The sequence below is a fragment of the Panthera pardus genome, unplaced genomic scaffold, assembly GCF_024362965.1.
Source record: "Panthera pardus isolate Hobbes unplaced genomic scaffold, ASM2436296v1 HiC_scaffold_16, whole genome shotgun sequence".
Lineage (NCBI taxonomy): Eukaryota > Metazoa > Chordata > Mammalia > Carnivora > Felidae > Panthera > Panthera pardus.
This window is the reverse complement of record NW_026526721.1, coordinates 131,210,713-131,235,391: the sequence shown is the minus strand read 5'-3', so window position 1 is coordinate 131,235,391 and position 24,679 is coordinate 131,210,713. Positions and strand designations below refer to the sequence as shown.

At 44.2% G+C, this 24,679-nt stretch overlaps 1 protein-coding gene across 1 annotated transcript in view; it reads left to right on the top strand.

The window, feature by feature from the left end:
• The window catches only part of COL6A5 (collagen type VI alpha 5 chain), a 131,430-nt gene that overhangs the window by 47,323 nt on the left and 59,428 nt on the right, over positions 1-24,679 (top strand). Inside the window, exons 5-17 of the mRNA XM_053903818.1 lie at positions 3,668-4,228; positions 7,338-7,892; positions 10,288-10,863; positions 13,509-14,084; positions 16,153-16,493; positions 16,607-16,688; positions 18,804-18,946; positions 19,758-19,850; positions 21,199-21,252; positions 23,016-23,087; positions 23,484-23,510; positions 23,621-23,665; positions 23,755-23,808. Coding sequence (XP_053759793.1) covers positions 3,668-4,228; positions 7,338-7,892; positions 10,288-10,863; positions 13,509-14,084; positions 16,153-16,493; positions 16,607-16,688; positions 18,804-18,946; positions 19,758-19,850; positions 21,199-21,252; positions 23,016-23,087; positions 23,484-23,510; positions 23,621-23,665; positions 23,755-23,808 — 3,179 coding nt within the window. The remainder of the gene's footprint in view (positions 1-3,667; positions 4,229-7,337; positions 7,893-10,287; positions 10,864-13,508; positions 14,085-16,152; positions 16,494-16,606; positions 16,689-18,803; positions 18,947-19,757; positions 19,851-21,198; positions 21,253-23,015; positions 23,088-23,483; positions 23,511-23,620; positions 23,666-23,754; positions 23,809-24,679) is intronic.

The window sequence follows — 24,679 nt, the reverse complement described above, 5'->3', positions numbered from 1 at the left end:
ATAAGGCCTCCAGTAGATGGCTTCTTGTTAATTCAATGGCTCTCAAATATTGGTACTTGACTCAGGTTGGGTTCCTCAGAAGTAGATGCCAGGCAAGGATTCATGTGAAATGGATAGATTTTGATTAGAAAATATATCCAGGGAAAACTGGAGATTGGTAGGAAAGGGAGAGTTGGGACCAGGAGGGGAAGGACGATAAGCCAAGTTCCCTGGAGTTCAATTCCACAGGGCCATCCTAGGGACAATGTGGGTTAAACCTTAGAATTGCTCCTGTCAGGGGGCAGTGCAGCTAGAGAATTTATATTCCAGCACATGAGAGAATGTAAATTTCCAGGCACTTCTTCAAGCCCCTGGCAAGAGGGTTCCAGGAACCTGAGAGCAACCCACTCATAAACATCCCTAGGTACTAGCCGTTAGAGAGAAAGCCCTGGGAGCCAGTGGGCACAAATGCGGTGAAGGGCTTGAGGGGATACAGGCTAAGCACCAACAGCATCTGCTGTAAACTTACCAGAGTGTCCTGGGGGAGTTTATCACTAATTCATTGGCCCAAGCCCTACCCGAAACCTAATGAATTAGTGTCAGAGTAGGGCCTGGGCACTTGCATTTTAGTAAGCCGCCCTTTGAACTTCTGTTAGCAGTGTTTAAGAACCTCAACCTTAGAGAATTTGCCATGGTCTGGAGTGTGGTGGCCGGCTTTGTAGTTTCAGAACGGTAAAACACAGAGAACCAATCTACATTGACTTCGTTACTGTATCCACCACATCTGTCACTTAGTGGGCATCCAGTTTTTTAAAATCAAACTTCATTGAATCAAGGAGACGCTCACATTAATCAAACCAAGAGACTGATGTATAGAAAAAAGAGTGATGGCGGGGCGCCTGGGTGGCTCAGTCGGTTAAGCGTCCGACTTCGGCTCAGGTCATGATCTCGCGGTCCGTGAGTTCGAGCCCCGCATTGGGCTCTGGGCTGACGGCTCAGAGCCTGGAGCCTGTTTCAGATTCTGTGTCTCCCTCTCTCTCTGACCCTCCCCTGCTCATGCTCTGTCTCTCTCTGTCTCAAAAATAAATAGAACGTTAAAAAAAATTAAAAAAAAATAAAGTCAAATATTCAGGGGCACCTGGGTGGCTCAGTTGGTTAAGCATCCAACTTCGGCCCAGGTCATGATCTCAGAGTTCGTGGGTTCGAGCCCCGCAGCGGACTTTGTGCTGACAGCTCAGAGCCTGGAGCCTGCTTCAGATTATGTATCTCCCTCTCTCTCTGCCCATCCCTGCTTGCTTGCTCGCTCTCTAAAAAATAAGTAAACATTAAAAAAAAAGAATAAAATAAAATATTTTAAAAAATAAAGTCAAATATATAGAGTTCTCTCTCTGTCTCTCTGTATAACTGTACAGGTGAGACCTTGGACCAGGGGACACATTCTTCTTCGACATTGTCTAGCCAAACATTTGGTGATAATGACAGTATTCTGTATTTACACTGTTGGATATGATAGGTATTAGCCACTTGGGGCTGTTAATCACTTGAAATATAGCTAGTGCAACTAAAGAGCTGATTTTTGAATTTTATTTAATTTTAAGTAGTTCCAGTTTACCTTTTAATAGTAATATCTGACTACTAGCTAGTATATTGGACAACACAATTCTAGGGGGCTTGCATGGGCATTGCCTTGGTTGCCCACTGTGACTCATATTGTTTTCCTCCTTCATTGCTGATCACCACTATCTTTCTTCTGGAGAACACCTCATTCTTCTTCATTAGATTTATATAAATCAATCTATCTTTATTGATATCAGGTTTTGCTGGCCTGGGATCAACCCTGTCTTTTGCAGATAACTGCTTATCTTCCTCCTAATATTTTATATGTCAATTTCATAGTTTAATTCTCAGGTCCAAACTTATTTCCAGTATTTCTGATTTCTTAGGGACCAACTCCCCATAGCCTAAAGTAGTGTCAATAGCTATAAATTACCAAAAAGCTGTGAATAAAGAAACTATTTCTGAAATACCTAAATAGTCTTGTATTTTAAGGATCTTTCAACACATTCAACCAGATAACTGTGTAAATAATCTAAATTTTTAAATTATGCTTTTTCTCCTACCCAATTGCAATGAGTAAATTGATAGAGTTATAAATAGACTATTAGTAAAGTTAAAGCATGTTTTACTTTGTTCCAGGGCTTTAAGAAAGGAAGAAACATTGAGGAAGGAACAAGAAAGGAAGGAAGGAACATTGAGAGTGTATTTATTTATTTATTTGATATTTATTTTTGAGAGAGAGAGAGAGTACACATCTGAGCAGAGAAGGGAAAGGCAGGGCAGAGAGAGAGACAGAGGGAGACAGAGGATTTGAAGCAGGCTCCATGGTCATAGCAGAGAGCCCGACACAGGGCTCGAACCCATGAGCCGCGAGATCATGACCTGAGCCGAAGTTGGATGCTCAACTGACTAAACCACCCAGAGTCCTTTTATTTAAAATTTTTGGTTGAAATCTTGCGATGGACCAGGCATACTGGGTAGAAGCAGAGAAGTTGACAATCTCTGCCCTCATGGGGACACTCTGGCAGGAAGCAGTCTGTGCTCATGAAAAAATGAGTAAGATAACTTAAAGAAGTATGGCTATCATAAAGAAAATAGAGAGTAATAGGGTAGATGATGACCAATGTGCTTTAGCTAGAGGGGAAGAGAATGCCTTTTTGAAGAACTGACATTTGAGTTGGTATATCCATGATGAGATAAGAAGGAATCAGCTATGTGAATGTTTAGGGAGAAGAATATTCCAGCAAGAGAGAGGAGGGCAAGTACAAAAGCCCTGGGGCACATTCAGAGTACAGAAAGCAGCCTGGTGTGGTTGGAACACAGCGAGTAAGATGAAGAATTGCTCGAAATAGGGTCTGAGAGAAAAACAGGGAGGAAGTTCAGGCCAGATTTATATTTTTAAGTTCTAAATGCAATGATAAACCATATAAGTAGGAGAGTAATATGATCCGGCTCTAGTTTAAAAAAACTTTTTTAATGTTTGTTTATTTTTGAGACAGAGAGAGAGAGATCATGAATGGGGGAGGGTCAGAGAGAGAGGGAGACACAGAATCTGAAGCAGGCTCCAGGTTCTGAGCTGTCAGTACAGAGCCCAATGCGGGGCTCAAACTCACAGACCGTGAGATCATGACCTGAGCTGAAGTCAGATGCTCAACCGACTGAGCCACCCAGGTGGCCCTGGCTCTAGTTTTAAATATAGTGTTCTAGTTGCTCTGGGGAAAAGAGGATATTGAGGAAGTAAGAGAAGCAGGTCCTCTCCTCCATTGCATTTCTCGGGAAATGATAAGGCATAAACTGTCTGAAAAGGCAGGTGTCAATACTATACAAACAATTTAATTTACAGCCTGGAGACTTGGGAATCTGGTCCTGCCTTTTAATTAACTGGCAGATGACCTTAGACAAAGTACTAGGTGTCACTCTGTTGCAATTTCCCACCAGGTTGTTGTGAATTTCAAAGGAGAAAATGGGCATGAACAGGCTCGATGAAGCAGACAGTCTCTGGGTAAATGATGAAGAGTTCTCATTCTCCAGAACCTTCACAGCCTCATGTTCCTCTACAAACCCTCTTGCAAACTTCTCTCCAGATATTTCTGTAATTAACAAAGAATGCATTTTCCACATTTTTTTTCAGGCTGTGTGGATACAAAAGAGGCTGATATCTATTTCCTCATCGATGGCTCAACTAGCATAAACAGAACGGGGTTTGAGCAGATGAAGGAATTTATTTTGGCAGTGACAGAAATGTTCAGCATTGGCCCAGACAAAGTCCAAGTTGGAGCTGTACAGTATTCAGATAAGATAAAAGTGGAGTTTCACATCAATGACAATTCTAATAATGTGGATTTAAGAAAGGCTGTTTTGAACATCAAGCAACTCAACGGCAACACAGATACTGGGAAAGCCCTGGATTTCATGCTGCAAATAATAAAAGAGGGAAAGAAGCGTAGGACAAGCAGTGTTCCCAATTATCTCATTGTGCTGACTGATGGGAAGTCCAGGGATGAAGTCCTGAAGCCTGCTGAGAGATTAAGGGCTGAACAAATCACCATTCATGCGGTTGGCATTGGGGAGGCTAACAAAGAAGAACTCCAACAAATTGCTGGGGAGGAAGAAAGGGTTAACTTTGGGCAGAACTTTGATTCTTTAAAGAGAATAAAAAATGAAGTTGTTCGCAGAATCTGCACTGAAAAAGGTGAGCAAAACAAAGAAGGCTTTATTCTCTGCACCCTCATGGGTTGCTTCCTGCAGGCTGATAGCCAGGCTGAGACCAGGAGTGATGTGACCAGTTTTCTGGTTAACATTGTTGCTAACTTCCTTTCTCACCACGGAGGATTCAGCCCCTTACTTTAAACCAGTTGACAAGATTGGAGAAGCCCTCCACAGACAGATGCCCTGAGGCCATCTTGGGGGTCATAAGCAGGAAGGTTGCTAAGAGTATTGTGGCCTTGACAAAGCCCACCAGTATGGCATGTAAGAGTGTGTGTGTGTGTGTGTGTGTGTGTGTGTGTGTGTGTGTGTTTGTGTGTGCACTAATTGAAGCAGATGAGCACATGGAAAGAAAATGGGCTCTGGCTTTGAGTAAGTTAGGATTCCACCACTTTCCTGCTTGACCTTCAGACTTCCTCATCTATAAAGCAAGGGTAACACCTACATCCTAGAATCCTTATAGGTTTAGCATAATAAACATCAACCATCATTCCTCTATTATGAATGCTTATCTAGTACACATATAACAATTGTTTATTTTTATCTGTACCAGAAACACATATTTGCATTTTCGTTCAGGCTAAAATTATGTAAGTAAAGTTAGGAAGAACAATTTGCAAATACCTGTACCCGATCGTGATGCCTCTTATTAGGAGCAGCGACTTACTAACTGAATATGGTATGTGTTGGTTTGCTAATATTAGCACATGAAAATTTTGTCTGCTGAGAGGCATGTTACCTTACTGGTTAAGATAAAGGATGCTGGAGTCAATGAGGTAAAGTTCAAACCCCAGCTATATTAGCTGTGGACCTTGAATAGTTCACTTACTATCCACCTGCCTTAATCCCTGAGGGTAGGCCTAGCTTCCAGGTGAAGCTTGAAGGTGATAAGGCATGTGGAACACTTAGAAAAATGCACGTGGGCATTCAGTGCTACATAAAAATTAGCTATTGCACAAGTTGGCTAAATTCACTGCTGAGAAAAAGAGAAGGATTCCCATTTATTTGAACTTACAAAAGTGAACATTCTGGAACGTTGTGAGTCACTAAAATCCAAAGATAAATCAGCAGAGCTCACAGCAAAATCCTAAATCACATTATTGTTCGTTGTTCACCCTGTTACAGACAGTAGTAGAGTTGGGTCTTCAGGATGCTCTAGAAAGAGTACAAGAGTAAAAAGTTCCCCAGAATTTCCTGGGGATGACGCAAAGAAAAGTAAAAGGGTTCCAGGAAACATAAAGTAGATTGTATCTCGGTCACTCCGAGGGAGACAGCCCTGGGCCAATCTGAGGAGGTACGGCACATCTCCTGTAGGTCAGGGGGTTGCACTTGAGGTGCCTGAACATTGGCACACCTGGAAGAGGAGACAAGCTGTGGACAAGGAGATGATCCATAAGATGGTGAACAGGGAGAGGCAGGAAAGCTAAGGAACCAAAGCCTTCGGGCCTAGAAAAACACTGACTAGTTTCAGGGCAGATGCAGACGGAATGAGACACATTGTACCTATTGCTTAGGGGACAAGATAAGAGGCCATAACAAAAAGATCCCAAACTACACAACACAGAATATTATTTCTGTCTTGCATAACAGTCCAGGGGGAGCAGGGTGCAGATTTAGCAGAGAGGCTCTTGCAGGCTCAGCATATAGCTCCCATCTTTAGGTCAATGGTGAAGCTCCGGTTCTCTTCACCTTGCACTTGTGGAAAGGGAGAAAGAGCCAGGGGAGCCCATCACACTGCCCTGTTTTAATGTTAAGACCCAGAAGTGGCCAAATCACTTCTGCTCCTGTCTATTGGCAAAACGTAGTCACAAGGCCACATCTGCTTCGAGGAAGGCTAGAAAAGTGATACTTACCTGGACAGTCATCTGTCTAGCTGAAATTATATCGGCATGGAAGAATGGGAGACCAGATATTAGAGGACAGGAAATAATCTTGTCACAAGCAGATCTAAGGGGGTATACCAAACCACATGTAAAAGTCTACTCCTTTTACACGTTTCATGGAGGAGAGGCTTCCACACTTCACAGCAGTGGGGCCTTGCCAAGGCCACAAACATCTTTAATGACCTCTCTATATATGACTTTCAAGATGGCCTCAGGCAGCTTGGATCTTACATGGTGGCTTTAATACTCCCTGGTTGTCCTTACACAGGTTATTAAAAAATAATAAGCATTGTCTTATTCCTCTTTGACTAGTGCTAATTGTTCATTTTCAAATAGTATGGGATAGACTCTGTGAGAGTTAAGGGAAGGACTGCTAAGAGAATGGCAGTGATAGCAGGTAGAGCAAAGGGTTAAGACTAAGGAGATACATGCTAATGACAATATATTTGCATTGTATACACACACATCTATATCATGAATTAATAACACCATTTTTTATGGCTTATAGAAATTGGTCTTCTGTGCGCACACACACACACACACACACACACACACACACGCATATATGTCCATTTCTAACCAGTAGAAAATCTACAAACTTTAGGTATAAAGGAATGATCCTTTATTTATACATCCATGTTGAATGGATATGTGCTTACTAATGTACTTACTATTTCTAGTAAAAGTTTTTCACCCCGGTTTCTAATACTGATTCATAGTGTTTATCAAATCACTGTAAGTTATCCCAGAAAATAAGGCTGTGTAAAGATTGCTTAGAATTTTTTGTTTCAAGATTATACATAAAACCCAGAAATATTAGTCCTATGGGCATAGGGAATTGATTACCTTTTCTCTTATTCCTTTTTTTGATCACCATCACATCCTTTAACACATAACCTGATACTTGGCATTTCATACACCTCAAGAATTATGAATGAATGAACTATGCATAAATGAATGATGCATGGGTGAATGAATATACACTTTGGAAGTTGCATTTTCTCTTAAAACTTGTTGGATAATATTCAGTAGATTTCTGAGTCTGGGTCCTGGTCAACAGGCCTCTACTATAGAAGCAGATAAAATTTTCAAATACAATAGCAGGTGTTTGAGTTAAGTTTTGATGTTTTCTGACTAATGCATTTCTTTCTTGCTTGCTGCTTCTCTGTGTTTTGAAAATTATATCAACCTGGTCTCTTTGACAACGCGCAGGATGTGAAGACATGAAGGCTGACATCATGTTTCTGGTGGACAGTTCTGGCAGTATTGGGTATGAAAATTTTGGAAAAATGAAAACCTTCATGAAAAATCTATCAGCAAAGATTAAAATTGGTCCAGACAAAACTCAGATTGGTGTCGTTCAGTTCAGTAATTATAATCAGGAAGAATTCCAGCTTAATAAATACTTTACACAAAAAGAAATTTCTGATGCAGTAGACAGAATGTCTTACATCAACAGTAACACTTTGACTGGAAGTGCACTAACCTTTGTAGCTCAATACTTCACCCCCACCAAGGGGGCCCGTGTTGGGGTCAAAAAGTTTCTTATCCTCATCACGGATGGAGAAGCACAAGATTCTGTGAGAGAACCTGCTAAAGCACTACGGGACAGTGGTGTCATCATCTTCTCCGTGGGAGTATATGGCGCCAACAGGATGGAGCTGGAGGAGATCAGTGGGGATGGCAAGCTGGTCTTCCAAGTTGAGAACTTTGATGATCTAAATGCAATAGAAAGCGAACTCATTTTTCGTGTATGTGCTCTCCACGGTAAGTGACATTGTTACTCTTCAGGACTCAAGGGCATGAGCTGTTGACTTCATGGGATGAGCAGTGGGCTGTACCACGGGCTTGGACTGTATCTGGACTTTAGTGTTAAGTTTCAGTCTTGTCTTGTCTGTGTTGTGGAAACACCTGTAACCTCCAGGGATATTCCAGTTTAACAATCTTGCCCTCTAGTTTGGCAACAAAATAGTCTGGCTGTGGTGACTTCAAGTATATTCCCACAGGTTCTCAGAATTTCTTATCGAACTTCCACATTTTTAACTACATCCATACCTAGATTTTTCAGAGCCAATATTTAATCTCAAATGATTCCCCAGAATTGTTCCTGGCCTACCAATAACCAGTGTCAAATAGTAAATAATTAGAGAAACAAATTCATCTTCCTCTTAGTTAAATTAAATCCAATGTCCTAAGCATAACCCCCTAAATATCCCCTGTATTTTAAAGATATAGTGTGTACTTTCATTCTTTTGCATTTTTCTTCTTCACCACTGTCAGAGAGATATTTTACATTTGCTTTTTCATGTGTCTATAGCTTTAGAAAATTTCAAGTTGTTACTTTTTAAAAATGATTGCTTGAGATCATTTTATCTCACGAACTGTCGTACTTTAAAACTTGTGTTGAGCAAATCTTCAGTTTGAGTCCATCAACTTTAATGGCTCTTAATAGAGAAGTTGCTATAAATACACATGTCAGACTAAAAACACCTGTGCTTTTAAATCTACCACGTGCTGTTACCTGTTTTATGGGTACCACTAAGAGAACATGCTGAAGTATTAGTAAATTTGTTGTATGTTGTTCCCCTAGCAACATAGAGACCTTTGGACTATATTATTCAGAATTATGTGTGAGAAATCTTTACAAAGGTAACAAACAAAATGTCTTGGCCTAAGTCTGAGTTTTAGACAGTGGCGCTGTGAGTTCTCTCTTAACAGCTTAGTTAAAATGGCAATGATTTCTGGAGTGCCTGGGTGCCTCAGTTGGTTAAGCATCCAACTCTTTTTTTTTTTTAACGTTCATTCATTTTTGAGAGACAGAGGAGAGACAGAGCATGAACGGGGAAGGGGTAGAGAGAGGGAGACACAGAATCTGAAACAGGCTCCAGGCTCTGAGCTGTCAGCACAGAGCCTGACGCAGGGCCCGAACTCACGAACCCGTGAGATCGTGACCTGAGCCGAAGTTGGATGCTCAACCGACTGAGCCACCCAGGCGCCCCATGCATCCAACTCTTGACCTCAACTCAGGCCTTGATCTCAGCGTTGTGAGTTCAAGCCCCGCATTGGGCTCCATGCTGGATGTGAGCCTGCTTAAAAAAAAAAAAAAATGGCAATGATTGCCAAATTCTTAGTAATGTTGAGACATTCTAAGAAAGGTTTATCTTAAGGTCACATCCCCACCTTTGAAATCCATGGGGCTTTTCCTGGCATTTCTTCATTTTGATAAATATAATGTTGGTGGAGGCCCTTTCTATAGCATAAGGTGAAATTTCCCTGGCTTACACATTAGATCGACTCATAAACCTCAAGTCATGACTAATCACTAAATCTTGGTGGGTCATTGCCCCAGGTTCCATTGCATCTTAAGCTTGAGAATTTGAGACCTCATTGCCAGAAATAAGGATTGGAGTTACCATATATAGGTAGAAAGTGGAGAAAGTGAAAGTCCAAAAGGCATATGCTTAAGTTACTGAGGGAAGAAAAAAAGGGGAGAGAAACCCCATACTTTGGAGACCTATCCAGAGTGGTCACTTGGCTTCTGATGTGGAGGAGAGCTTAGGGCTGAGATGAGGGGATAAGGGCCTTAGCTCTCCCTACTTGGGACCTTTCTGGGTTCTAACTCAGGAGATCAGGAGAAGGAGCACAAATGAATGCCGAGAGGCATGGTGGGTTTGGGAAAGTTAGCTGACCAGAAGCTGAAAAGACAGCTGGAACTAGAGGGAGTAAGATAAAAAAAAAATCCCAGCTTATACAGGGAGCCTCTGAGCTCTTTAAAACAGCACGCCAGTTTGGCAAACACTAGTCATGTCTCACCATTACATTGACATTGAACTACCTTCTGACATTTCCTTTCAGTTGAAAGCCTGCCGAGCAAAAGACATCCTGTGTCCTAATGAGATGTAGCAGAACAAAGTGGCGTGGCTTAAGAAACACTGACCACAGAGCCATTGTCAAGTACAATGTCCTTGGAATCAGGGGTAGCTTGGACATCACTGAGCCTCAGTTTCTTACTCTGTAAAACAGAGTAAGCCCTCTCTAACAAAAGGTGCAGTGTCTGGCACATAGTAGGTTCATGGCAAATGTTAGTTTGCTCCCCCTTCTCAACTGTCTGTGTAGGATACACTGTAGAAAGATTGTGATGCCTGGTTCCTTATTCTTCCAGATTGTAAAAATATCAAGGTGTTAGACATCGTGTTTGTGCTGGATCATTCAAGCAGCATAGGTACAGAAGAGCAAGAAAGCATGATGAACCTAACTATCCATTTGGTGAAGAAAGCAGATGTTGGCATCGACCGCGTTCGGGTTGGAGCTCTCAAATACTCAAATGATCCTGAGGTTCTTTTCCACCTTAGTAGATACTCAAGTAGATCTGCAATCGTTGAGAATCTGAGGAGACGCAGGCACACCGGAGGGGATACCTGGACTGCCAAGGCTCTCGAACACACAAACATAATGTTCACAAAAGAACATGGCAGCCGCATCGAGGAAAATGTGAAGCAGATGTTGATTATCATCACCGATGGGGAGTCCCATGACCGAAATCGGCTCAATGACACAGCACTGAAGTTAAGAAACAAAGGCATCAACATCTATGCAGTGGGCGTAGGAGAGGCCAACCCATTTGAACTCGAGGCTATCGCAGGGAATAAAAGCAATATTTTCTATGTAGGAAATTTCAACAAACTGGAAGATCTTTACCTGCCTCTGCAAGAAAGAATGTGTATCAACGCACGTGAGCGTAAGTTGTGATTTTTAAAGCTTCTGTGGGGGTAGCAATAAAAGGTTAAGCAAAACATAAATTAAATCTTGGCTTCCCACTACCTGGGTGTCATGGCTGAACATCTCTCTGCTCAGGCTATATTTTCTCATCTCTCAAATGCATTGATTGAACAAGATCTGAAAGTTCCCCTCCCACCATGGTGTGCATTGAAGAGCTTATGGAAGGAAGTTTCAGAAATACTCTTTGAGGTCTTGCCACCTTGTTGCCTTTTTCTTGGCAGAAAGGAACTCTACTTAGGATTGTATTCACCTTACCCCATTTCGGGGCCACTTGTACTATTCCATTTGCATAATAGTCTCAGCACAACCACTGAGCACCAGTTTCAGGCCAGACTCGGATGGAGAGTTGCATGGTTTGACAGATAGACTTTTGTCTTCAAAGATCCAGGGCCTTCTAACTGGGATTAGAGACATTCTCTAGGGCCACAGGAGGTTCAAGTGGTCTGATGTGCTTTTCTGGATAAGGGCCACTAATGCAGAGGAAAGAATATGGGAGTTCAATAGGGAGTCATGGAGGCTGGTGGGTAGGAGCAGGGAGGGAAGGGACCTAAGCTGATTCCATGAGATACCAGTAGGGTGGAGTAGTCTGGAGGCATCATACCTGAGGAAAGTGTAAGATTTGCCACCTGAGCTCAAAGTGAGCAATGAATTAATCTTCTGGGTTTCAGATACAGAATGGTGATGGTATTATCTGTAAGAAAAAAAAATTGTGACTTCTCCCAAGGCAGTGGGGCCTTCTCAGTTCTGCCCGTTCTAGCCTGTCCCTGGACTCCCACTGTGAAATTTAGTCTCCTTGCCCTTCATCTTGCCACCTTTGATTCCGTTCTCAACACAGTGATCTTCCTAACACGCACTGGACCATGTCACTGCTCTGCTTACAGTTTACAACTACTGACCTGCTGAGTTCCATCTAGCCTTGCCCACAGCTCCAGCCTCACCTGCTGCCCCTCCCCCCTTCACAATCTCTCCTGTCGATCTGAAATGGCATCTCTGTACACAGTATTCTACCCACCACAAACATGCCAGCCCAGCATTTTCCCTGGCTACATCTAGCTTAGCTGTCGTGTTGCAGCCTTTGTGCGCCAGTTTCCCGCCCCAATTCCTGGCGGTGACCCCACTGTGTCTCCCAGCTCCTGCACCTTCTGTTGCTCCTGGTGGTAGCACTGAATGCAGATTCGCTGTTTCCTTATCTGTATCTGTCGCAAGACTGTGGCCTCCTTGGGCAGGCTTGGCCCCTTGTTAATCATTGGGTCCCCACCAAATCTAGTACATCACCAGGATACACGGTCTTTTCCTACAAAGATGGAAGCGGTTTTATTCTCCTCTCCCATGCATACCTTTCAGAGGCAGATGCTGAGGCGGAGTTTAAGATGCAAGATGTTTATTAGGGATCCACACCTAGGAAAAAAAGCTGGGAAAAAGTCAAACAGTGATGCATGCTTGACAGAGCTCCAAACCCGGCAAAGAGCTCTGGAGCGTGCATTGCCCATCAGCGTTGTCCAGCATCAGACTAAGCTGGCTGGGCGGTCATACCCCCTTCTCACTTAGTCCCCAGATGTGAGCTGCCCTGGGCAGGGCACGGTCTTTGGCAAGACATCTCCCTGTAGTAAGGCTGACCCTGAAGGAGTCGACAGCCGGAAGCCCTCTGCTGACCATGCGCCAACAACCAGGCAGTAAATCCTTCCTTGAAAGTCTATCTGGGCAGCCCAGCTGTGTGTCTCTGCCAGACTACCCTTACAAATGATTGTGTGGCAGTGGGCATCCCTTTGTTTCAATTGCCTTTAGTAATCACTTCGGTGCTGGCCCTGTCCCAGCCATTGCATTTGATTGGAACAGAGCATAGAAGATTATCCCTTCGTTATGGGACATTTCTCATTGGATTTCAGGGAGATGACCCCATGCTGTGTTTACTAGCCATTAGCACTTGTCCCATTCAGTTTTAATATGTGGGGTATGATATTATAAAAAAACTGCAGTAGAAAAAATACTTTTATTTAGAGATAAAACGATGAGGCAGTCCATGTACCAGCTGCACAGTATAATAATTGTGTATTCTTAAGCAAGTTACTTAACCTCTGAATTCTACTTCTATATCTATAAAATTAGATTAACTTATTAAAACATGGTCATGAATATTAACTTACTGTATGCCAAGAGCATTGTTTAAAAAATGGTATTTCTCAACACACATGCAAAGTGGTAGCATTACTAGTAACAGGAATACTGAATATAGTACAGGGGTACCATTACCTTGACTTGGGCGAACCATCCAATCTGGGTGTGTCGAGGGGATTTCTAGCCTTTGCAATTACTTTTAGTGAGTGGCTTCAAGCTATTCAAACTTCTCTTTTTCTCTGAGCAACTTTCAGTGCCCTTTCAAATGAATCATGAAAATATTAAAATTTGAAACAAAGTCTATTACCTTTTCTTCCTTCGCACTGTGTTTCCTTCTCTTTGAGGGCCAATAGCTGATCCTCTCTTCTGTTAACTTATTTCAATTTGCTACTAATGTGGGGATTTAGTAAAGCAATTTAAGTATTGAAGGAAAGAGAAATTTTTGAATCATTCATGAGGAAAATAATTGTTTTGTTTTTCCAATTGCAGCCTGCAACATTCAAGAAGCCGATGTGGTTTTCTTTTTTGATGGCTCTGACATGGTATCCAACTCAGAGTTTGTTGCCATGACAACTTTTCTGTCAGACATCATTGATAATTTTAACATTGAATCTCAGGGAATAAAAATTGGGCTGGCTCAATTTGGCCGTGACTTCCAAAAAATTATTGAGTTGAAAAACTCTCTGACTATAGCCAAGTTGAAGACTCAAATTCAAAAAATCACCAAGAGCAAGGGGTTTCCACGAATTGACCTGGCTCTTAGAAAAGTGAAAGTCATGTTTGATCCACCTTCTGGTGGGAGAAGAAACGCTGGTGTCCCTCAAATTTTGGTAGTTATCACATCTGGAGATCCCTACTATGATGTGTCAGAGGAAGTAAAAATCCTGAAAAACCTTGGAATTTGTGTCCTGGCTTGGGGCATAGGAAATGTTCATAAGGAACAACTTCTGCCAATAACAGGCAATTCTGAAAAAGTATTCACTTTCCAAGACTTTAGTAACTTAAGGGATATAGAGACGAAGAAAAGAATGGTCCGTGAAATCTGCCAGAGCTGCGGGAAAACCAGTAAGTGTTCCCCTTGTTCTTTATTTCTTTTTAATTTAATTGTACCTTCCCAGTGCTTCATTTCCCAAGGTATCCTAGGGGCCAGCTCTAGATGAACATATTTTTAGAATAGTGCACAGTGAAAATAGAACTTTTCTCTGTTTCTGGGAAGCTTGAGATCAGCCAGCCACCCTCAGAGACAAGGGAAAGGATGCAGAGGCTGGAGGAGGCCCTGGGTTGTGTCCTCTGGTCAGCCCTGTCCCTTCACTCCAACCCCGGGTTTATGCCCCTCTTTGCACCTGGACCTCAGTCTCCTGTTTCTACCCTTTCCACTTCTGGAAGTCCTAGAATGATGCCTTGCAACTGGTAGGAAGTAAGTAAAGCTAACATTTGCAGGTTGACAGCTTTACTATTTTAACTTTATTAAACGGTCTTGTAAGGGACTCAGTGTTCCTGTGTGTGTGTGTGTGTGTGTGTGTGTGTGTGTGTCTATATGAGCCTATCTATGTGCATGTTTTTTAATTAATTAATTTATTTATTAATTTATATTTTTACTTTATTTAAATCCAAGTTACTTAACATGTGGTGTAATAATGGTTTCAGGAGTAGAATTTAGTGATTCATCACTTACATATAACACCCAGTGCTCATCCCAACAAGTACCCTCCTTAATGTCCCTTGCCCATTTAGCCCATCTCCCTACCCAACAAGCAACCAGTTTGTTCTCTGTATTTAAGTTTCCTATGTTTCGCCTCCCTCTCTGTTTTTATCTTAATTTTCCTTCCCTTCCCCATGTTCATCTGTTTTGTTTCTTAAATTGCACATGATGGCATTCGTGTAATCATAACATGGTGAAGATTTGAATTGTCCTGGGGATTATTTAATACCCAGAGGTCACAAACACAAATGGCTGCAAAGGCCAGGAAGGTAATATAAATGAGTCAGGGAGGCCGGGAGGGAAGGAAAAGAATGGAGAGCAATGGCGCATCTCATGGGGAGGGTGTTGCTCGCTCCAGCTGAGAGTCACCGTGTGGGACTCAGGTTCTGTATGTTTGGGCTGGGAGTTGGGAAGACAGCACACCAGGAAGCAGCGGTGAATGATAACATTTTGTAGAACTGGTACAACGTGCAGAAACTCCTCAGTGTGCTTCTGTTTCTAGAGTTATGACTGAAGCTACTTCTTTCACAAAATGGGTTGGTGTTTTCAAGGTCTCCAGATCTTCTACACCCCATTTGGGGTGCTCAGCTGGAAGCAGGTTACAGTGGGGCAAAGGGCCCTGGGACTGGAATCAGAAATCCGGGGTTCTTATTCTGGTTCAACAGCAGCAACCTCCATGAATCATTCTTTCCTCATGTGTACAATGAGCAACTGGGAAGGGTCAGAGGTGTCCAAATGGCAACTTGTAGCTGAATTGTGTTTGTCCTATGCAGTGTTGACAACTTGTTAAGATTAATTGCCAGCTTTTACAAACTGAAGATTTCACATAAAAATCTAGATTTCAGGCTTCTCTCTGAAAACTCTATCTGACAACACTGGGTCCCTTTTCCCACATGGCTGACTCTCAGCTGGAGCTGAGCAGTGACCAGATGGGTGGTTAGTCTCCATCCATCCTCTGTTCTCCCTGCCCATTTAGCTCATTTACATTATCCACGTGGCCTTTACAGCCATTTGAATGTGTGATCTCCGGATTAAACCATCTCTAAGGATAATTCAAATATTTAATATGATCATATGAATCATAGTATGTCATCATTAAAAGAAGAAAATATGCATGTGCAAACACACACACACACACACACACACACACACACACACACAGCCAGCCAGGAAGCCAGCCTCTGAGAATGAGGCTGAACCATGATTGGAACTTCAAATAGCTATTGGAACTTGTAATATTTGAAAAAGGAGAGAGGAAACACCTGTGTTATATGTTGATCAAGCAGCCAATATCTTCCTTCTTTCTTTGTGGGTGCTAGAGTCCCTCCAGCCCTGGGCCATGCCATGACTGCTCTCCTTATTTTCTGCCTCGTCTTCCCTTCCTTGTTCCTGTCTACTCATTAACCTGGCCTCATTTTCCTTGGTCTCCAGATTGCTTTATGGACGTCGTGGTTGGGTTTGACATTTCCACTCAACTGCCGGGGGCGCAGTTGTTCGAGGACCACCCCCGGCTGGAATCATACCTCCCAGGCATCTTAGAGGACATGACCTCCATCAGGGGGGTAAGCTGTGGGGCAGGCGCAGAGGTGCAGATGAACGTGGCCTTCAAGGTGAACGATGATGGAGAATTCCCTACTGAGTTCCAAATCTACCAGAAAGCAATATTTGACAGGCTGCTGCAGGTCACCGTTAATGGGCCAACTCATCTGAATGCACAGTTCTTGCGGTCTCTGTGGAATACGTTTAAGAAGGAATCTACATCCCAAGGACAGGTACTCACGTCACAGTCTCTCTCCCATCTCCGTGTTCTTTTGTTTGTTTCTTCCTCCCCAGTTATATGTTTCATTTTCACATCGTCCCATTTTCTGCTTTCCTCTTTCTCTAGGTGCTGCTCATCTTTTCAGATGGTCTTGGGGGTGAAAGCAAGATAATGCTTGAAAATCAATCAGACAGGCTCAGAGAAGCAGGTACTGAGTTGTGAATTTAAGTGGTGAAGCACAGAAGGTACTAAACAAGTCCCTACTTACTCAGGTGCCAAAGATCTTGGGATCTGTCTGGCCACTAGTAACAGATGCTGTTGGTGCCTCCCCAGAACCCCTAGACCTGCACACTGATCCCCCAGGGGCTGCAAATGCCATGACCAAGTGCTTACACCTGTGACCTACAGTCATGAGTCCTTGACTGACCTGAACCCTTACCTGACCCTTGGACCAGGGGTGGGTTTATACCATGTGCCACCTAGAAATGGAAGGGGGGGGCATCGATATAGGGATACAAAAACCCAGCACCTTTGCCTCCAGTGGGTCAACTGTGATACAGTTTATACCCCAGAGTCCTTCAGGAATCAGATTAAGGTGAAGCCCTTACTGACACACATCTTTGCTTACAACTTCCCCTTCTTTCTCCCCCTTAATAAACTAGATACACGCAAATTCTTCCGTTAGATCCTGCTTCCAGGGCACCTGACCTAGGACACTCCTTACTGTTTCTGATTATCCATGTGAAGGACAGACACACGGATCTTGAAAAGCACTTCTTACTATCCATGTCATAGTTTCAGACTGAGCTGGAAGCTAAATGCAGAAATTGAGAGTCATATGCAGTGACAGGAGGGTCCACTGATCATTAGACGGGGTGCATTGTTTGAGACTTCTGGGCGTAGACCCACGCTGGCTTCTGGGGTTTAGGTTCTGTGGGCAACCTCCCTGGAGGCCACAAAGTCTCCTGCATGATTGCTGGGTTATGTCACCCTCCTTTCCCACTGTTCTGGGCACATCAGTTTCCTTAGTACAGCTTCTGGCACTTTGCAGGGTCCCACCCCCGCTCCCCACTCCCGCCTTCCTTCACTCCCCACATTTAGTACCCCAGGCACTCAGAGCCACCTGCTTCTTCCTCCAGTACACCTCATGGCTCAGTCCTCCCTATCCTGGCATACACTTTTCTTCTACATAAAACTCTCCCCCATCTCAGCTCCTCCCCAGTCCTTCTCTCCACCTTCAGTCTCTGGTTCTCTTCCTTGACCAGCTTCCATTCGTCCTTCAGGCTCAGCTTAGACATCAGTTCTTGGCGGATACCTTCCATGACTTTACAGGGCTGAGTTAGGAGTTTCTCCTTTAGGCTTTCAAAGCATGCTGCCATTCTGTCTCAGGACACTTATCACTTCTCAGGGCAACTATCTGATCCCTATCTTCCTTTTCTATTGGACTGTATGTACTTCTCTGCAGGGACAGAGTGTGCCTGTTCTATTCATCGTGTATCCCTGATACAATGATTGATACATAATAGGCTCCTAATAAACAAAGATTTGTTTAATGAAAGGATAGACAGAGTAAATGGACTAGTGAATGAATTAACAAGTGAGTGGATGAATGAATGAATGAATGAATGAAATCTGGTTATGGCCAACACTTCACCCTGAGCTTTCCTCAAGCTCTCAGGGCCCGAGCCCCCAGGGGTGTTTGGCTGTGGAGATGACTTTGAGAACTATTTTTTTTAAATGTTTATTTATTTTTGAGAGAGAGAAAGAGAGAGAGAGGGAGAGAGAGGAGGAAGAGGGGCAGAGAGAAAGAGAATCCCAAGCAGGATCTGTTCTGTCACCACAGAACCCAATGTGGGTCTCGATCTCACAAACTGTGAAATCATGACCTGAGCTGAAATCAAGAGTCGGACATTCAACCAAAGGGGCCACCCAGGTGCTCTGAGAACTACTGTTAATTTAAAAATTCAGAAAAACTCTGAAGCTGAACAATTCCCTTTCTTATAAATTGCTTTTAAATGCCCAAGAATTGCATCAAAACTTGGTGGTGAGGCATTAAACACAGTTTTCTGCTAGTGTTTTTCTGTCAGATTTGTACATAGTTGCTCTTGGAATACTTTTTCTCTGGGGATTTCTTACTGAGGCCTGAGCAAGCAAGCAAAGTTGTTGGGTTCCTCATACATCAAGAGTCCCGCTTCTTCTTAATGTTTCCGTTTCCCCTTTTTGATTCTCTGAACACCGTTCACCAAGTAGAAATAGGATGGGCTTTTCCTCTTTTTTAACGTGCAACCCCTTTTGTTTTGAATCTGTCATGTTTACTGACCAGGACTCGATGCACTTCTGGTGGTCTCCCTAAACACGACTGCCCACGATGAGTTTTCCAGCTTTGAATTTGGGAAGGGATTTGATTACAGGACTCATCTGACCATTGGAACAAGAGAACTGGGCAAGATGCTATCACAGTACCTGGTGAGTTGTGGAACAGACACGCAGTTACTCAAAAGGCCATCAGAACGAAACTGGAATTTTGATGAGCATTTCCAGAGAGTGCCTTGCTTACCCCATTACACTCAGCGCATGGTCTTTAGTATGTGAAAAAGTGTGAAAGACCTGAGCCGCATATTCTTTTTTAAATTTTTAATGTTTATTTACCCTTGAGAGAGAGGCAGAGCATGAGCAGGGGAGGGGCAGAGAAAGACAGAGACACAGAATCCGAAGCAGGCTCCAGGCCCTGAGCTGTCACCACAGCAGGGCCCAACGTGGGGCTGGAACTCACCAACCATGAGATCATGACCCCAGCCAAAGTTGGACGCTCAACTGACTGAGCCACCCAGGTGCCCTGTAAGCCGCGTATGTTTGGTTTTGTGTGTCCTTCCGCCCTTATCATCTCACCAAATGAATGCACAGGGAACTAAAAAACCAACTAGCCCCTCATTAAATAAAAAATCACCCAGCAGTTTATGCTGCAGAAATCCTCAGAAAAGAGGAGTCTGTCAACTAGGAGCCAGCCAGTCATGTGCAAACTCAGCCTGTGGTCCTCTGTGGGGCAGTCGCCCTTTCTATAGAGAGGTCATTTCCTGGGAGAGGGTATCATGCATCACAGTTGCTAGCCCAGTGCCCTGTCTTCAGTATTAAGTCAAAAAGCACCTCTGATCCTCCGCAGCCCCTCCCCAAAAGAGAAAAGATGGCCGTGTAGTTGGTGCGTTATGATCTGCGTGAATATAGTTCTTAACGTTGTGACGTTCCTGACAATTGTTGCTCTCTTGTTTGCTTTTTCCAGGGAAACATTGCAGAGAGGACTTGCTGCTGCACATTTTGCAAGTGTTCAGGGAGTGCAGGTCTTCCTGGGATGCCAGGACTGCAGGCCATGAAGGTGCCATTCAGTTGTGCCTTGAGAGGGTGGGTGGGGCTGAGGCCAAGTGGCTGAATGTGCAGACTTCACTGGGTCCTCGTGGAATTGCTTCGGGCATTTAGTTCACTGTGTCTTCTTTGGGTATTTCCTGTGACTCCTGTGGTGTAGGAGCCAGTTCAGAGGGGCTCACTTTTGAATACTGCTGTGAAGAATAACTCCCGTTTTCCTTATATATCCCTCATGATGTTGCTCCTCGGTTTTGCAATTTTTTTTAATAAAATTTTTTTTAACATTTATTTACTGTTGAGAGACAGAGACAGAGCATGAGCAGGGGAGGAGCAGAGAGAGAAGGAGGCACAGACTCTGAAGCAGGCTCCAGGCTCCGAGCTGTCAAGGACAGAGCCTGACGCGGGGCTGAAACTCAGGGCCCACGAATCGTGAGATCATGACCTGAGCTGAAGTCAGGCGCTTAACCGACTGAGCCACCCAGGCGCCCCCTCGGTTTTGCGATTTGTACTTTTGCACCTGCTTTCAACAGTTTGGAAGGTGCAAGAGGTGTTAGAAACAGTGGGGAAAGTTGTCCTTCATCGGCGGTGAATGAAACTGAGCTGCAAAGAGAGCAAAGCATTGCAGATTAATAGGCTTTTTAAAAATGCAGTATACAAGATCAATTACACAGCGATAGCTTAAATAAATATGGTCTCTTCATTCATGGAGTGCTCTAAGGTGATGAGAATGAATGAGCTACAGGTATATACGACAACATGAATAGGTGTTACAAACACTGTAATAGCCAAAAAAAGAAAAAAAGTAAAATGTAGAAGAATACATATAGTCTGGTTCCATTTATAAAAAGTCTGAAAGCAGGCAACACTAACCTATCAAGTATGTCTGGGGGTAAGTCAGGACCTGTGTTACTGGGTGAGGAAAGCAAACCTCAGTTTAAATCTTTGCCACAAATAGGCCACAAGGCAGTGAAAGCACACGTGGCAAAGGGAGAGATGATCACAAGGGATATGTAGCCTTGTTGTCGGGAGGAGTGCTTCTTCCCTGAGCTCTCAGAAAAGCAGAAGAAAATGCTCTCTTTGGAAAGTGACCAGTTTGCCTGCTGGGAGAGTTACGGTGGCCACAGCTGCCGGCCATGCAGCCTCAGGTGCGGACTGACCCGGATGCCCTGACCTGCAACGTGAAATCCACAGGTCACCTTCCTGTAGAGGTCAGAGGTTGTCAGACTCTCCCCAGACTCACAGCCACTCCTGCCTGCGCTGTGAGTGAGCTGAAGGGAGGGACTTGTCTATAACGCCTAACGATTTCACAAGTTCGAATTGGAGGAAGCCAGCTGAAGTGCATTTTCTCTCTTCCCTCCCAGGGCTCTCCGGGTATAAAAGGCAGCAGAGGACATCGGGGAGAGGACGGGGACCCTGTAAGTTCTTCTGACCCTCTCCCACGACATGAGCAGTGATTTTCTTTTGCATGGAAAGCCTTATGTTCCTACAGAAGGGGTTTTCTGGTGGTTTTGGAGGAAGATAGGTTGTTTCCCCCTCCTTTTACTTGTCTGGGTCATGAGTACTTGCCAAACGTACTTTTGGGGGGAAGGAGGAAGCAGACTTACCTACACGTTGCCTGGCATGTTTTTATCAGTGGCAGGGAGCCGGGCACGCTCCGGTCCCCCCACATCCCCCTGCAGGGTGAAGCAAGGCTATCTTGAGGGGCTGCCTTTGGACCCAGAGTTCAGCGTTTAGTACATGGAGAGGCTCGGCTTTGTGGTTACGTGGTACACAGAAGTTTTCTAATCTCAATCTTTGACCCTCAAACCGGAAATCTCACTAGATTCATCAATCAAATTGGGAGAATAGATTTGGAGGAACTGAAACACTTGGGTGGCTCTGTTTGGGGCAGGGAAAGTTCAGGAAGCATCCAGCCTCCACCTCCATCTCCTTAGCTGCAAGCTAGCTCTTCATCTGGGCGGCAAGTTATGATGAAAAGCACAGGCTGTGTAGTCAGACAGCCAAGGGATGACCTGGACCAGAGACCTTGGCAGGACACTTAACTTCCTGACCCCCAGTCTGCCGATCTGTAAAACATTTATACATTCCTCTGACTCTAGTGCTATCCTAGTTTACACAATGACCACCGAGGGGAGAGTTCTAACTCACCTACCACGTAGCTGCAGAGGGGTCTCGGAGCCCACCCAGGCAGCACTGAGGGCTTTGACCGGGTGTCTGGCCTTGAGCCCTCATCTGGCTGACCGTCTAGTCAATGGGAAGCTGCAGTGTTTTGGTAGCTCTTGCGACCTTTGGCCACAAGTGAGGCCTCCTGCTTTCCTGGGAGTAATCTTCAGAATAAAGAAAGCAAAGCAGGAAGAAGGAAAATCCCTTCTCCCATCACCTCTCAGGAAGGGAAGAACCAAGCTCATTGCTAAACAATTAGTTATCCAAACAGCAAACCGTCAGCATCCACCCTGCACCCAGATTTGAGCCAGGCACCAGGGACACAACTGGGGAAAGAGATAGCTGGGGGCTCCTGCCCTCAAGGAGCACAACATTGCTTTTCCCTCGAGATTCATTTTACGCCGGCATTTACCTGTGTTTAAATATTTCCCGGGAGAACCAGGATTGCTAGGAGATGTGTACATCATTGACCTTGAACACTTTTCCCCCCCAAGCGGATGATCTGACTCGGGCTCTTTCACCTGGGGGTCATTTCCGTGAACACGAGCATTCCCCATCTCCCAGCACTTGTGGTAGTGGCCCCTCCCTCCCTTCAGCTCCTTGGACTCAGCCCCAGTCCCCTGGGACTGGCTTGCTTCAGTACTGACTTTTCCCGCAGCACTGGGGCCTTGGGCACAATTTCAGGGCCAACGCGTATTACTGGAGTATTTGAAAGGTGGCTGGAAAGTAGATTGACTTCCAAACCTTTGTGCTGTCTGATGAGATGGTAAAACATCCAGGTTCATCCCGCACTTCTGTGTGATCTTGGGTCTGCAAGGAAGCCCTGCAGGTTGGCACGGAAGACGCTGGAATAGAGGGGGAAAACCAGAGTTAAATGAACACATTTGTGGAAAGATTTGCTCTGTCTGAAGCTCAGAGTCCTCCTGTTGCTCTGGCTTCTCTCTTAAAAAGTAAACTGCTGGCAGCATCTGACAGACGAGTCACTTTGGATACCTGTTTGGGTACCTTTTCTTAGGGAAGACGAGGAGAAATTGGACCCACAGGAGATAAAGGGATTGCAGGATGTCCAGGGGAGCACGGCCAAAAGGTAAGCCCTGCTGGAAATGTGATCTTGAATTCCCTACAACAGCCTCTTGCCTCTTTCCTCCCTCCCTCCCTCCCTCCCTCCCTCCCTCCCTCCCTCCTTTTCTCTCTTCCATCCCCCCATGCCCCGCCCCTTTCCCTTTCTCCAATTACATGTTAGTGTCCTCCCCTTCAGACTAATTCTACTTCTTAGAAACCTCAATGAGTTTTGAGCCCACCTCAAAACATAGGTGGTGTTCAATCCCACCTATATAACCTCTGTGATTGTAGAACCAGAAGCCACTAAAGAACAACACAATCACCCTCTTTAGGGAGGCAGCCACATCCCGCCCCAACAGGGTGTGAATCCACCTTCTGACTATCTTTGATGTGTCAGTGAGAGATATTTCATCTTTTACAGGGAGCCAAAGGATATTCTGGATTCAAGGTACTGTAGTGTCTTCTCAGTCGAATTTGATTTCCTGGCGGGATTAGTTTCCCAGGAAGCATGTGGCCGAGCTCCCCTCTGACCTGATTGTGCTCCTTGTTGTCCCTCAGGGAGAAAAAGGAGACGATGGGTTTAACGGACTGGATGGGGAGGAGGTAAGCCATCTTTCAAGTACTGTAACATCGTCATGAGGTTGACGTATTGCTCTTTAAATGGGGATTTTGTTTTCCTTGTTTTCTTTTAGGGCTTTCATGGGTTACCTGGGACAAAAGGAGAAAAAGGTGATCCAGGATCCCAGGTAAATCTTCAATAAATCAAAGAAGGAGAATTTGGTGATGGAGATAGTCTTAACTGCTGTGCTCCAGTGCTTAGAAGGGACAAAATTGAGAGCTGACTTGACCACACAATGAAGGCCTGTTACTACTGAATAAATGCTGCCTTCCCATTTGGGAATCTTCAAGAATTCCATTGAGGGATTCAAAGCGTGCAAGGTTCTTCATTTGGTGTCTTCCACAAAAGTCTGAAAATGATTGTTTTTGCCTCCCAGTAGCTTCCTTGTTTGCATCAGGAAAAAAAAACCCATAAAAATCAAGAGAAAGATACAGAATTATTTTGGTGACCTTGGTGTAGTAAATCACGGTGAAACTTTTTTTACCTTAAATTCATTTCAATACTGATTAATATATGCCGGTTGGTTTCACACAGCTCTGCTTATATGTTCTGATCCATTTATTTATGCAATATTTTTGAATATCTGGCATGTGCCAAACATCGAGTTATATGCTGATGATTCGGAGACGAACCACACTGACCTTGTCCTCAAGGATCCCCAGACATAGAAAGACAGACATATTAATTGCTAATGACAGTGCAGAATGTGATTGAGGCCAGGTAGACAACTACGTGAGAGCCCAGAGAAGGGCACCTAACTCAGCCCTAACTCAGGTGGGGAGGGAGTTCAGAAAGTCTTTCTGGAGGAAATGATCCCTGAGCTGAAGATGATAGGAATTAGCAAGACATGGAGAAAGGCCATTCTAGACAGAAGGAACAGCATAAGCAAAGACACGGAGGCTCGAGAGCACTGCAGATTCAGCATTAGAGTACAGGTAGAGGGAGGTGAGTTTCCAGCGGTGGCCGGAAGAGATTGGGAAGACGCCGGGGAGCCATGT